The 14905-nt window shown below is 41.9% G+C and overlaps 1 protein-coding gene across 40 annotated transcripts in view; it reads left to right on the plus strand.

Moving 5' to 3' along the window:
* TLN2 (talin 2) overlaps window positions 1-14905 on the plus strand; it is a 496882-nt gene that overhangs the window by 463321 nt on the left and 18656 nt on the right. For all 40 annotated transcript variants that reach the window (XM_086321322.1, XM_086321364.1, XM_086321363.1 and 37 more), the window contains 2 exons: window positions 10860-10965; window positions 11839-11963. In XM_086321322.1, coding sequence (XP_086177448.1) covers window positions 10860-10965; window positions 11839-11963 — 231 coding nt within the window. The remainder of the gene's footprint in view (window positions 1-10859; window positions 10966-11838; window positions 11964-14905) is intronic.

A 14905-nucleotide genomic window follows, 5' to 3' on the forward strand; every position in this document is an offset into this window, starting at 1 on the left:
GAATCTTGTTATGTCCAAACATTAGAAAGCATAGTAGAAACAGTCTTAGGCTAAGGTTCAGAACCCTCGAATTCAAATTCAGGCTCTGCCAAGAAACTAGCTCCACAACTGCCATTTCTGGGCTTGAGTTTGCTCAGATGTTAGACAGGCAGCTTATTCAGGATTAAGTGAGACTGTGGGGAGGCCAGGGCACTGGCTGAGCTTACATCTGCTGCACACTTATTTGAAATACTTCTGGAAGGTACCCGTCCTGGCTGAGCGGAGGTGCGGGGCTACAGCAATAGTGCCCACCTTGCTTCCTAAGTGGGGCTCTCCCCTGACCCCCCGTTTCTCCTTGTCTCTCCTATGCTTTGATTTCTGTCTCTGTTGTTTAATACTTCCTTGTTGTTCAGTTGCTGTGTCCTACTCTTTGTGACCCCATGGATTGCAGCACGCCAGGCTCCTCTGTCCTCTACTATCTCCTGGAGTTTGCTCAAATTCATGTCCATTGAGTCAGTGATGCCATCCAACCATCTCTTCCTCTGCTGCCCCTTCTACTTCTGCCCTGTCTTTCCCAGCATCGGGGTCTTTTCCAGTGAGTCGGCTCCTTGCATCGGGTGGCCATATTATTGGAGCTTCAGCTTCATTATCAGTCCTTCTGATGAATATTCAGAGTTGATTTCCTTTAGGATTGACTGATTTGATCTCCTTGCTATCTAAGAGATTCTCAAGAGTCTTCTCCAGCACCACAATTCTGGCATCTTCCTATTACTCACAGGAGGGATCCTCACTTCACCTGTTTCCTCCAGGTCCATTTCTTGGTTAATCCATATTTTTTCCCACTCCTATGTCCATATCTGTGTTGCACTGACAACTGACTCAGGGTTAGTAGGTCCAGGCCCCTGCACACCTTTGCTCTTGGTGAACCATTTAACGAGAATGTTACTGCATTGGGACCCACCTGCAGTGGCGTCTTTGCCAAATCCATGAAGCTGCATGGAACGATGCAGCAGACTTCAAGGCAAACAGTGACAATGTCGAGTTTCCTTCCCCCCTAGTCCCGGGTGAGTTCTGTCTGCATGAGGAAGGACAGGTACCTGCACTTGTTTTGAGAAGTTTCTCCCAAGAGAGAAGGAAAAGGGAGCCCTCATAGGGTCCCCTCCTTGACCTCAAGCCACCTGTAGCCCCTCTCCCAGTACCTGGGAACCAGATGCGGCATCCACCAAGGCGCTTCCTGTCTCCTCAGCTCCTCTTCCTGCACGCCGTGTGTTAGTGGCAGAAGACAGGCCTCCTGGGGGTGGGGGCAGGGGGAATGGTCGGCCTCTTTGCTCAAGAAGAAGCCCAGGATTCCGGGTGTCAGTGAACGTGAGGGAAGACCTAGGAGCCGTTCCCAGGCCACACACTCAGAGACCCCAGCTTTATGGCCACTTAATGGCTGTGTCGGACTTCCAAGGCGACGCTAGTGGTAAACAGCCCACCTGCCAACGCAGGAAACGTAAGAGACGCGTGTTCAGTCCCAGAGTCGGGAAGATCCCCTGGAGGAGGGCATGGCGATCCATGCCAATATTCCTGCCTGGAGAATCCCATGGACAGCGGAGCCTGGAAGGCTACGGTCCATAGGGTCACAAAGAGTCAGACACAACTAAAGCGCCTTAGCACAGACACAAGGACTGTCAGGCATCAGCCCTAGTGATAATCAGCAGGTTCTTCTGGAACAGGAAGGTTACATTCCACAGGGAGGTTTCATGTGAAGCCAGAGGTTGGCAGTAGGGGAGCGACCACTCGCTTCTTTTCATGGACCCACGAGCACCACTGCACCTTACAGCTAGCTATGCTTCCCCGGTGTTTCTGTTATGAGTTCTTCCTGATATTTGCTAAAGAAACAGGACTCTGAAACCTTATGTTTTCAAACCTAATTTGGTTGATTGTGTGGTGGTCGATGTGTCTGTTAGAAGCCTGCCACCTGAATTTCTTTTTATTTTTCTATACAATTATTATCATTGTAACCCATAAGTAAAGCAGAAGTATAAATGTCCTGTTTCCCCATAGTTGTTTTGAGATTTACGGTGTGAAAAATGCTGGTGCTAATTTGAAATCACTAATAGGAAAAAAAGCTAGATGACATGAAAACTTTTATACAGCGTACAGAATTGGTCTCATGTTTTGCAAGAAGGATGTTATTGCCTATTTATGGTGACAAGTGCTGATGGTTCTAATGTCCAAGAAGATAAGAATGAAATCACATCAAATATTTGTTTTAAAAAATTAGCTCATATATTTTTGTTTCTTTAGAGACTTGCACATATTCCATAAAGGATATTTTCCAATAAAAATACAGGAAGGAAACATCCAGATAATAATGTTCATTATCATAAACATGAAAAATACGAGTTCCTGACTGAAAGCGGTGGAACCTCTGTGACAGCGTTCCGACCTCCAAGCTGCAGACAGTGGTAGTTTCCTTGGTCTGCAGCTGAAAATAAGCTCACATTTCACCTCATGTGCCCTCACTCCTTCTCCAAACAGATTTGAAAGAAATCTGGGCTAATACGATGCTAAGTATGAGGAAGATTGTTCCTCATGAGAGGCGTGCGTGCTTCGTTGCTCAGTCATGTCCGACTCTTTGTGACCCCATGAACCACAGCCCGCCAGGCCCCTCTGTCCGTTTCCCAGCCAAGAATACTGGAGTGGGTTGCAATTTCCTCCTCCACAGGATCTTCCTAACCCAGGGATAGAGCCCACGTCTGCACTGCAGGCAGGTTCTTCACTACTTGAGCCACCAGGGAAGCCCTCCACATGAGAGGACCATGAGCCATAAGACTGCTTAGGACAGAGCTGGTGGAGCCCCAACCCAAGAAGAAATGAAGAAAATGGAAATGCACAGACATAGACACTAGTGTTCACTTCTGAGGGAACTTAGAGTCAGATAAAGAAAGCCAAATTGCAAATTCAGAGAAGACATTAGATTTATTTGGAAATTACCTTTAGGGTAGAGGGAAAGAATACTAAGATAAGCTATTTGAGAGTGGTGAATTAAAAAGCAGTGAAAACTAGAGATTCACACACACACACCATACTCCCCATCCTCCCCTCCTCCTCACTTGGATAAAGTGTCTGGCAATTTAGAGGAATAAACTGAGATCACTTTCAAGTGGTCCAGAGAAGTTCAGCTATCTTCTTTAGGGGCTGTTTTTCTTAAATTTAGACACACGAAAATGTGGGAGAAGGTATCCTGCTTTGGCTTGTTCGGTTCAAATATCTTAGAGTCAAGGATTCCTCACCTGTTTTGGCTGATTTGTATATTTTAGTTTAACTTTAGAAAAAAAATCTTAAAACACAGAAAACCATGTCAACATTTGTGTGTCTACCATCTATAATTAACTTTGTTAATTAATATTTTGTCTTATTTGTTTCAGATTCTTATTTTGTTTAAAAAAAAACTCTCAATAATTAATTTTATATCCTTTACCAATACCATTCTCCTTTTTTTTCTCTATTGAGGCACGAATAACTATCATGATTTCAGCTTTCTTAACCTTTCATGGATTTGGGCCTCCCTGAATTAGGTAAAAGCCCATTTCCTGCCATCTCCCTACCCTCATAGGAGAAACATCAGCACATAAACACAAATGTCCCTTAAACTGTTAGGAGGATTCCCAGATACTCCGCTCCATCCTTTGGGAATTTAGAAACTCCAAATCGAGAACCCTTCCTTGGGGAATGATTTGTTTGTTTGTTTGAGAATCCAGTTATCAGTCTATAAACAGAGGGATCTAATTTAGGCAGAACCCTGTCCTTGCTGCCCTGGGAGCTACTTTATGCAGCTTTAGCTATGCCTGTTTGAGCAGTTTTGGCCTTCTGCATTTGTTGTTAGCTGGTTTGTCGTGGAGGACTTCTACTGCAGGATGAGAGACAGCCAATTGGCCTCTGCAGTGACCACAGTTCAATATTGCTGCTAACCCACAATATGAGCTCTTTGACAAGGTTAAAATTACCCTCGCTTTCACTAGCTGCACTTTAATTCTGTTCTGTTTCCTGCTATTAGAAATCATGTTGACTTAATTGCAGAATAAAAATAGACCTCCATTGCTCTGCCTTGTCTAAATAGCGTGCTTTGTTGTCAGAGCCATTCCCTTTCTTAGAGCCAGAGTGTATACAGAAGTGGTTTTCTCTTTCCATCAAGGTTCTTTTAACGACAGAAGTCTTTCACCACTCCAGTTGGATGATTTAAGTGAATCTCCCTACCACACCCTTCACTTTTGTTTCAGCTTTATTGAGGCATAGCTAGCATACAATAAACACATATTTGAAGTTTACCGTTTGAGTGCTGATATTTGAATACATCTGTGAAAACATCACCACAACCAAAACAATGAGTATATCTATTACTCTTCAAAACTGCCAGGCAGCCACTGATCTGCATTTTGTTATTATAGATTTGCTTACACTTTCCAGACTTTTATATAAAAGTAATCCTCTAGTGTATACTCTTTGTCTAGCTTCTTTCACTCAGCATCAGTGTATTCAATTCCATCCACATTCTTATGTGTAGCAGTAATTTCACCCCTTTTATTGTTACATGGTGTTCTCTAATCTGTTTCCCTGTTGATGGATACTTGGGTTGTTTCCAGGTTTGATTGTTAAAAATAAAGCTGCTAAGAGCATCCTATATATGTGTTTTTGCCTATATGTTTTCATTCTCTTGGATAAATATATTAAAGTGGAGTATTTGTATCATAGTATGGGTATATTTTTAACTTCTTAGGAAACTACTGAATTCTTTTGTAAAGTGGTTATTTCCACTAGCAATATATGAGAGTTCCCATTTCTCCACGTCTTTGTGAGCCCTTAGAATGGTCAGTCTTTTCAATTTTATCCATTCTAGTGGGTATGAAGTGGTATCTTATTGTGGTTTCTGTTTAATATTTATATATTTTGGCTGCACCAGGTCTTAGTTTCGGCATGTGAGATCTAGTTCCCTGACCAGGGATTGACCCCTGGCCCCCAGTACTGGGCACATAGTCCCAGCCACTGGACCACCAGAGAAGTCTACTGCGGTTTTAATTTACGTCATGGAATATCTTTTATGTACCGGTTTGCCTTCTGTATATCTTCTCAGATGATCTCTGTTCAGATCTTTTGCCCTTTTTAATTGGGTTTTTGTCTTATTGATTAGAGTTCTTTATATTTTCTAGGCATGAGTTCTTTGTCATGTCGGTGAAATACCTTAATAGTCAATCAAAGAAAGAAATGAAAACTTTTATTTGAGTGAACCTGAGGATTATATCCTGGGAGACAGTCTCTCAGAGAGCTCTGAGAACTGTTTTGAAGAGAAAAGTGAGAAGGCAGGCATCAGTATATATGTGGTTTTAGCAAAGAGACTACATACAATTAAGCACTCATCTCGGGAGAAGCTTGCTGCTAGTCACTAGAAATAGACATCTTAGTTAAAGTGCTTTCACAGTACAAGATGTAAGAATTCAGGTTCATTTTTAAAATCTCTTAAAAATATCTATTTCTCTTTTTTTTTTTTTTTTTTTTAATTAATTAAAAAAAAAAAAAATTAAAAAAATATCTATTTCTCTTAGGACCAGTTCAGTCGGTTTTCCTGGAGCACAAAAGGCCTCATCCTTGCCCTAAATTTCTTTGAGGATGTATTATAGGTCGGTAACTTAGTGGAGAATGACTTAATCCTTACAGGCCTGGATGGGGGGGCAACATTCTTTATTTTACACTCCCTTCCCTTTCAGTTTTAATTGCAACCAGAGATTGGAAGGCATTTTGTGACCAATTTGTGCCACTGCACTAGAAATGCTCATTCACAGGTCAGGCCAGGATTTTGTTGATAGGCCACTCAATGTGCTGTTATAGGACCAGGCCCTGTTAACAGTAACCAGAGGCCTCTGGACCACCGGTCTTACTAGTCTGTTATGGTCCAGGATTCAGTTCCCTCTTGTTTCTTCTTCCGATATCATGAGTTACACTGTTACAGTCATTGATGTCCTTGCACTATGTATTTGGTCAGTCGTTTCAATTCACCTAGTCATTATTAGTTTTATCTGAAGCTCAGTCACACATTTGGTAATGCAAGAAACAATAATCTTGTAAAATAGGCAGAATACAAGTAATTATTAATGCTGGTAGCATTAATAAGGTTGTAAGTATTTAAGCTGAGAACTTTCATTAGGTGTGGCCCAGTATCTCCTCAGATTGTCTAAACAATCTACTCTGCATCCATCTCTATCTTTAAGGGAAATGGTATGTTGACATTGTACGTAAAGTTCACCAAAGAAGTCTGCATGAACATGGTGTGAATAGTGGATCATTGTGACCCCTTACAGGATTGAGAAAGGAATTTTATCTTCTAAGGAGTTACATGGCGACATCAGAAGAAGAAAAATTGATCTTTATGGTTGAGCAGCTATTTCTTGGGCAGATCTGTTAACGTATAATGCAGATGCACAGTGCATACTAGAGGGGAGCGAGGAGCCAAAGGGGATCTTCCCAGGGGATCTTCCCAACCGAGGGATTGAACGCAGGTCTACTGCATTGCAGGCAGATTCTTTATCATCTGAGCCACCAAGGACATCCAACAGTGTCTGGCAGCGGGAGACAAATGTATATTTAAAAGGAAAAAAATTACAGCAATGCAGACCAAAAACAAAAAAGTGCAGATAGAACTTGAGTAAAAATGAAAGTGCAACTAAGATATGTCTTATATCTAAAATATTAAACATTTAGGAAGAACTGAATGTTTGTTTGCAAGTGTATGTTAGTCACTCAGTCGTGTCCAACTTTACGACCCCATGGACTGTAGTCTGCCAGGCTCCTCTGTCCATGGGGATTCTCCAGGCAAAAATATGGGAATGGGTTGCCATTTCTTTCTCCAGGGGATCTTCCTGACCCAGGGATCAAACCTGGATCTCCTGCATTGCAGGCAGATTGTTCACCAAGGTTATCAAGTTATTTTTAGGATTATATCCCAGTGTGGGGGAAGAAAAATAATTTTCCTTCTGCTCTGAGTTCTTGCCTGAGATCGCATATAGTATGACAGATTAACCAGAGAACAACAAACAAAATTTTATTCACATGTGTACCCCATGGATAAATGGAAGCTACCCAGGGGAAAAACAAGTAATTCACAAACTGGCCTAAGCCACCCGATTATATACTGCCTTTAGGCAAAAAAAAAAAAAAAAAGGGAAAGGTGTATATGGTGCGAAGAGGCTGGTTGGAGCAGGTGGTCAGGAAAAGCAGGGTTAATGAGGGTTAAGATTGTTAGCAGATTTAAGTCGGAGCGTTTTTTCTTGTTGGACTGTACTGGGTCCTTGTTGCTTTGCGTGGTCTTTGTCTAGTTGCTGCAAGTGGGGGCTACTCTTTATTGTTGTGCATGGGTTTCTCGTTTCGGTGGCTTCTCTAGAAAATGCAGGCTCAGTAGTCATGGCTGGTGAGCTCTAGAGCACAGGCTCAGCAGTTGTGGCCCATGGTTTTAGTTGCTCTGGGCCTATGGGATCTTCCCAGAAGAGGGATCGAATCCATGTCCCCTGCATTAGCAGGCAGATTCTTATCCATTACACTACTGGGGAAAGTCCAAGTCAGAGCCGTCTTCATTGACAGCATTCTCTTGTGATTTTGAGTCAGCCTTCTCTTACTGGTACAGAGAAGGAGGTTTCTTTTATAAATGTGTATTTCCCTTTCAAAGGGTAACTTCCCTGTTTTCAGAGCATCTCCTGTGTCTGACTTTTCTCAAAATAACCAACTGAAAGCAATCTGTGTGCCAAAGAGGCACATTCTGGAGTGACATACTTTACTACCAGCTTCCTCGCTTTCTTCTTTCATTTGGCTGCCTAGTTAATTCTCTTCTTGTTAACGACCTTATTGAGATATAATTGGCATATGACAAACTTTTCCAGTTAAGTCATACAGTTCCTTGATTTTCACTGTATTTAAGAGTTGTACAACTATGGCCATAATAATTTTAGAACATTTTCTTCTTCCCAAAAAGAGACCTGATACTCTTTAGCCCTCCTCATTCCCTTCAGCCCCACTCCTAGCCCAAGACCAACACTGATCTTTTTTATGCCTCAGAGTTGACTCATTGGAAAAGACTCTGATGCTGGGAGGGATTGGGGGCAGGAGGAAAAGGGGACGACAGAGGATGAGATGGCTGGATGGGATCACCGACTAGATGGACCTGAGTCTGAGTGAACTCCGGGAGTTGGTGATGGACAGAGAGGCCTGGTGTGCTGCGATTCATGGGGTCGCAAAGAGTAGGACACGACTGAGCGACTGAACTGAACTGATGAATTGCGTATTTCGGTCATTGCATATAAACACAATCATACAGCGTGTGGTCTTTTGTAACTGGCTTCTTTCATGCAGCGTAATGTTTTTAAGGTTCTAAGACAAACTTGCAGGTTCCTGCTTTTTAAAGTTTTAAAGCATAATTTATGTGTTCTGTCCCCTATTTAAGAAGCTAAGATCACTACGGTTATTTTCCTGTGTTCTGCAGTTTTCATTCTTACAGTCAGCTTTCTACTCCATTTCTAGTTCATGTATGCATGTAGTGTGAGGAAAGGGTCAGGTTCATTTTCTTACCTATGGCTATCCAGTCGTTCCAGCATCATTTGTTGACACAATTATCCTGTTCTCAATCAGTCAACCAATATGGCCAACTGAATCTAGTTCTGGACTCTCTCCTGCTCCGTTGATCTGTATGTCTGTACAATATCATGTTGTCTTGATCACTACTACAACTTGATCATGAGTCTCAAAATCAGATATTATAAGACTTGTAACTTTGTTCTTTTTCAAAATGGTTTAGCTGTTCTAGGTCCTTTGCATTTTACATGCAGCTTAGAATCATCTTGTCAGTATCTTTTAAAAAAAAATCTTGTTGGGATTTTGGCTAGGATCATGGAGATATCTGAGAACAATTGATATCTTAATAATCTTCTAATCAATGAATATAGTATATCTATCCATTTATGTGGGTTTTCTTTAATATTTTCAACAATATAGTTTTAGCATCCACATCTTGCACATTTGTTATCAAATTTAACAGGTATTTCATAATTTTTATGCTACTATAAATGGTATTGCTTTTTAAAAAAATTTAATTCTCACTCCTAATATGTAGTAGCATATTGACAGTGAAAATTTTTTTTTACTCACTGGTAATATGTAGAAATATAATTGGTGTTTGTAGATTGACCTTATATCTTGTGACCTTGCTAATAAACTCACTTATTTTACCTTTTTTTCCTTTATTTTTTTTAACAAATGCCTTAAAAATTTTTACATAGACGTTCATGTTATTTATAAACAAAGACAATTGTACTTCATTTATTTGTTCAGTCATTCACAGGTTTGTACTGAGTTAATATCTGCATGGTGACATGTGTAGGTAGGTCCTAGGGTGAGGAAATGAGAAAAACAGAACAGCTGAACTCAGAACAGTAACAAATATAACATTTAGAAGAGTGCCAGAGGAAGGAGGGTAGGGATAGAGGCCTGGGAAGTGATGTTCCAGAATCTGTGACTGATCAGTTCAAGCATAATGTCTTCTGTGCACTGGTATGTCTGGGTCAATGTGTAACCCTGTTAACTCTCCCAACCCCAGATTTTTCACCAAGCTTCTCTTAAAATTCTCTTATAGTTTTTGGATTCAAAAGAAATATTTTCCAAACTCATGAGAAAGAGTACAATTCCTGGCCATGTGAAAAGGGTATAGGACACCAAAAAGGGAATTTAACGTTTCATGAATGCCTACTTTGTTCCAGGCATTGTGCAAGATACTTCTTGTGTGTGATTCCGTTTGATGTTTATGCCACTCCTAAGGAGTAAACATTATTACAGTTTTACAAATAAGAAAACAGGTTCTGAGGGGGGTTAGTAATCTGCCCATTGTCACAAACCAGGAGCAGGTGAAGCCAGGTTTGAACCACAGGTTTGACAAAGCCAAAGCCCATGCTTTGTCTACTGCTCAGAGGCTCCAAAACTGTCCATAGTCATCAGGAGTGGTGCTTTCCTCCTGAATGTCTGAGCATTTCTAAATCTCAGCATGACCCCTGTAAAGCATGGGTAAGAGATGCAGAAAAGAATATTGAAAGAAGGAAATTTCAAGATTAGGGAGGAAGAAGATGGTGTAAGTCAGATGTAAATCCATGGGGGGAGGATGGTAGGGAGTGCTCATCTATTTCACAGTTCTGTTCTTGAATTAATTTGGGAAGAAATCAGCTGAGGATGTCCTTTAAATTGGATTAGGGTTATTTTTTAGGATGTTTTTTAACACCATAAAAAAAGAAAAAAAAAAAAGCAAGTTTAAAGCCGCTTGAAGCTAGGTTTAAAAGAAGGAAAGTCTGTAGGACTTCTCCCAGGAGAGCTTGCAGTCAGAACCCTGGAAATGAGTTGTCCTTTTAGGAACAGCCCTCCTCTTGGGGATTTTTCCCTCCAAGATCCCACCTGAGTCACACGTGTCTTCTGGCCCCATATTTGCTTTGTCACAAGCACCAAATGACCTGTGGCCTTGGGCTTTCATGTTCACTCAGAGCATTCTTTCACCTTGGGTAATTTTCATGTGTGTAGATTTGTTTTAGGTACAAACAAAAGGACAACTAAGAACTTCATCTCCCTTATGGTCTCAGGGAAGTATGTCAGAAAGACCTTAGGAAAACCCCTGCTCCTCAACTTTTCATTTCTCACGTGAGGAAACTGAAGGCCAGTGAGTCTTAGGTGTTTCCCCTAAGTTTCTGAAGTCACTCAGGGACAGAGTTGCAACTTCAAACCAGGGGGTCCAGCTCTGCATCCACCAGCAAGAGTGGGCTTCCTGTCACAATGGCTGCCATCTTCCTTACATGTCTGATGTGTTCTTCACACAGATTCTTCAGAAACCAACACCAGAACTTAAGCACCAGCTGGCTGCTTTCTCCAAGCGCGTGGCTGGCGCTGTGACTGAGCTCATCCAGGCAGCAGAGGCCATGAAAGGTAGGCCGGATTCTCACATGTCATCCTGTGGGGCAGTCTGGACAGCCAGCTGAGCAGAGAAGATGTGTAGCCAACACAGGCCTTTTCTTGACAGCCAGAGGAATAGAGTGAGGAAGTTTTTAAAGGCAAATAGGAGTAGAGTTAGACTTAAAAAGTAATATCCTTCTGAAACAAGTCTTTTCTCATACATAATACAAGTTATGTATTAAGTGCTTCAACATAAATGGCATAATCCATCTAGAACTGTTCACTTCTCTCTTAAGGGTCTTGCCATCCATTTTCTTCTGTATTTTTCTTTGAATATTTATTTTTATTTAAATAATACACTTCATGTTTAGAAATGGTGCTATCTGGGTACATTGTTTACACACCCCTTCATGGTTAACATGGAAGCAATCAGCTCACCCACGAAGGGTTTTCTAACCAATCTCCCTTTGTTTGCATTGAGGGGAGTGGTTGTTCTCTTCTGGGAACTCATGAGGATGAGTTCCCAGAAGAGAATGACAAATCTCTGTGCTCAGCATGATCTCATTTCTCCTGTGGATGCTGACTTGCATTCATGAGCTTTAAGTTACAAATCAGAGTAAAACTCAAGCTAGCCTCGGTCTGTAAGATCTTGACTTTTGCAGCTCACACTGACGGCTGCTTCTGTGGTAGGGCTGTCTGTACAACTGGTTTGGAAAGCGAGGATCAGACAGGCGGCCACTGCACCCAGTTGGTCTCTGCGAGAGCTTGGGGAGAACATCCCTTAGGAGAGTGCAGCTGGTCGGCTTATGGAGCATGCCTGCATGCAAATCCCGATACTGTTTGCAATTAAGTCACTGCTCTGAGTTCCGCAGCTACAAAGAATGACCCTTTTTGGACTGATTTTAGGAACAGAGTGGGTGGATCCCGAAGACCCAACCGTCATTGCAGAAACAGAATTACTGGGGGCTGCAGCATCCATTGAGGCTGCTGCTAAGAAGTTAGAGCAGCTGAAGCCAAGAGCAAAACCGAAAGTGAGTGTCCATGTGTGGCTGCTTATCTGATGTCAGCAGGTCTTCCAGTGGATGGCTGTGAGTGGAGCCAGGTGGGCTGCAGGGAGCTCATGTCCCTACCTGTGCTTGAACTAGTAACCTGCAAACCTGTTCTGCCTGCCTAGCCCCTTTTTACAGGGTATGGAAAAAACCCAAGAGTGGGTCTTTCAGGTTAACCACCCCAAGAAATACCTTTGGATAGCCAGAGGAAGAATCCAGGTGTTTCTTGAAAAAAAACGTGATTTTTGTTTCACTATTATATGAAGCAGGTACTGGATGTTTTCTATAGAAAGCCCCAGTAATTGAATGTGAGACTGTCACCCTGTAATTTTCTGGTTTCCATAATGCTTTTTACCAAAAGTAGCAATGCTGGGTCTCTCCTTTCCTTAAAAATCAATAGAGAGCAATGTGAACCTCAAAAGTGGACCCAGTAACTGACTTTTTTCAGTACATGCTGGAGACTGTGGTTAACTGGCATGTTTTCTCCATCTATGGTTGTCATCTAGATAAATGTTGAGAACTTAAGATCATAAATATGTGTTAAGAGAAAGTCATTTAAAAGAAAGAGATACTTTAAGGTAGTGCAGTAGAGAGGACAATTAATTCGTAAAAAGACAGCGCACTGGTGCTGTCTGGGGGACAAAGCCCAACCCTGTAAAGAAACCATAATCCCGTCTTCCCCCATGGCTGTCTTCACCAGGAGGATGGTGGAACCAAAGGGAGCCATCTTTCTAATCAAGCAAGTCCCTGCTGATAACCTCACCTCCCTTCCAAGGACCCTCATACATTAGGAAGTAAAATCTGGCTCTTCTCAAAAAAAAGTTGGATCTCCAGTTTAGATATGCCTAAAAGTGTACCTTTAAAAAAAAAACAAAGGGTGGAGTTTGAGTACTAAAATACACCAAAGTGCTCAAAAGCAGTTCTTGGGCTCATGATGTGTGTAAAATAGACATGGGCATATAGTCAATCTATTAAGTTTGCAAACCTTCTTAAAACCTTGGAATTCTTAGAGCCAGTCTCCTAATTGCCACTCTAACTTTGGTAAAGGCCTTTTTTAGAATTTCTCATCTGAACTCAAAACTTCAGAGTTTTAGCTTCTAGTTTTTGAGTTTGTCAAGGTCCTCTTTACTGGCCTTAACCTGATGGTCTTAGGTGATACAAGATTTTAACCAAGTTTTTCTCTGCAAACTTCAGAGCTAAGTGTAGGGGTAAGGGCAGCTCCGTCTTCTGGACTTGACTTTATTTCTGCTTTATAAAATACGTTCAGCGTGAGTGGAAAACTTCTTTCAGCTAAGAAGCAGGCAGCCATTAACTGCGATTTTGAGGCTTAAACTTAATTCATTTTCCTTTTCCTTCTCTGATTTGCCACATACTTTGCTGTCCTCTGGGGAAAGCTTCTGTCTGCTAGCGCTGCAGCCGTGTCAGTTGCTCTTTCTCCTGGAGAATCAGCCTGGCGTTAATTTACCCCAGCACTTCCCAAGCTCTAAGAGCTGCTGTCTCAACCCCAGTCCTGTTGTCCTTCGGCAGGATCTTCCCGAGCTCTGTCTGCTCTCAATTCTGCTTCCCCTCTGTCCAGCTCTTGATTTATCTCATGATTCTTGATCTGAAAAACAAGGTCATTAGAGTTCCTACCCCATGGGATTATTAATATAACATATTAGATAATTTAGAAATAGTGTCTGACATGTCATAAGACTTAGTAATATCACTGTCACCAAAAATACACTTCTGGAACTTTTATCTTCTACCTCCTAGGAAATGTCTGAAACAAAAGTTATTCCATGGATCCATGAGCTTATGGCCTTAGCTTAAAAAAAAAAAAACTCACACTGATTGAGTACCAAGCACATGCTAGTCAATCTTCTAGGTATTTTACATAGATTGACTCATCTGGTCCTTACAAGTCCACCAGGCAGCATCATTAGCATCCCTGCTCTAGGGATGCGGAATCAGAGGCAAATTACTTGCCAGAGTCAGGTGACCTCGACCAAGCTAGAAGCAGCATTGCGTGGGCTCCAGGTGGCAGTTTAGCCTGTTCCAGTCCTCTTGGCCTACCTAGTATCAGGAACTCTGGTGCAGTCCCATGGGGGATGTTTTTGGTTTACCCATACCCTTTGAGCCATTAATCCCACCTCTGGGAATCTGTCCAGAGGAGGAAATCCAGAGAGGATAAAAGTCTTGTGTGCATGAGAGAGTTGCTCCTTTCATCCTATTCAAAGCAGCAAGAATTTGGAGGTGACCCTGAGTGTCTCCTTGAAGGACGAGTATGTAGCTGTTCAGAATAATGGATGATCAGTCTGTGTAGCATGAAGAAGGTGCTCCTGGCATAATATTAAGTGAAAAGAAAACAGGATGTGGAGTCATGTACTCAGTATGAGCACAACTCTGTTAAAAGAAACACTTGTGAGTGAAGGAGACAGGTGAGGAATGTGTAAGAATGATGGTGGGACTGGGGTGGTGGGAGGGTCTATGTCTTAAAATTTCATAAGACAATGTTTTAAAAATAATAGCACTTAAAAAGTTAGTGATGACTGCTGAACTGGGTCAGTGCGCGTTCCCCCGCTGCCCCAGGATCACCCAGCCTTTCTGTTTACAGTGTGGATTTATAGGGAAAGCCAGGGTCACAGTTGACATAAGTGTTGATTTGAGTCCCTTCCTTGGGGGTACCTACACTGTGTCACTCCCGTCTTCATATGAAGGAGTATTTGGCCCTTCCTGAATCTTTAAAATGATTAAAAATCTCACTCCAGCCAGTGACAAAGGTTCCCACCACATGGATTGTGTTATCTATAAAACCATTCTGAAGAACCCATCACCCAAGACCAGATTCTGTGCCTGTCTGGGAATGCCATCTCCTCTGTGGTTAATGCCTGCATGAAATAAAATATCTTTCTTGACTTCAAGAAGGAACTTCTCCCCAGTTT

This window comes from Bos grunniens, chromosome 10 (genome assembly GCF_055505025.1).
Source record: "Bos grunniens cultivar Pamir isolate PY7600 chromosome 10, Bosgru_T2T1.0, whole genome shotgun sequence".
NCBI lineage: Eukaryota > Metazoa > Chordata > Mammalia > Artiodactyla > Bovidae > Bos > Bos grunniens.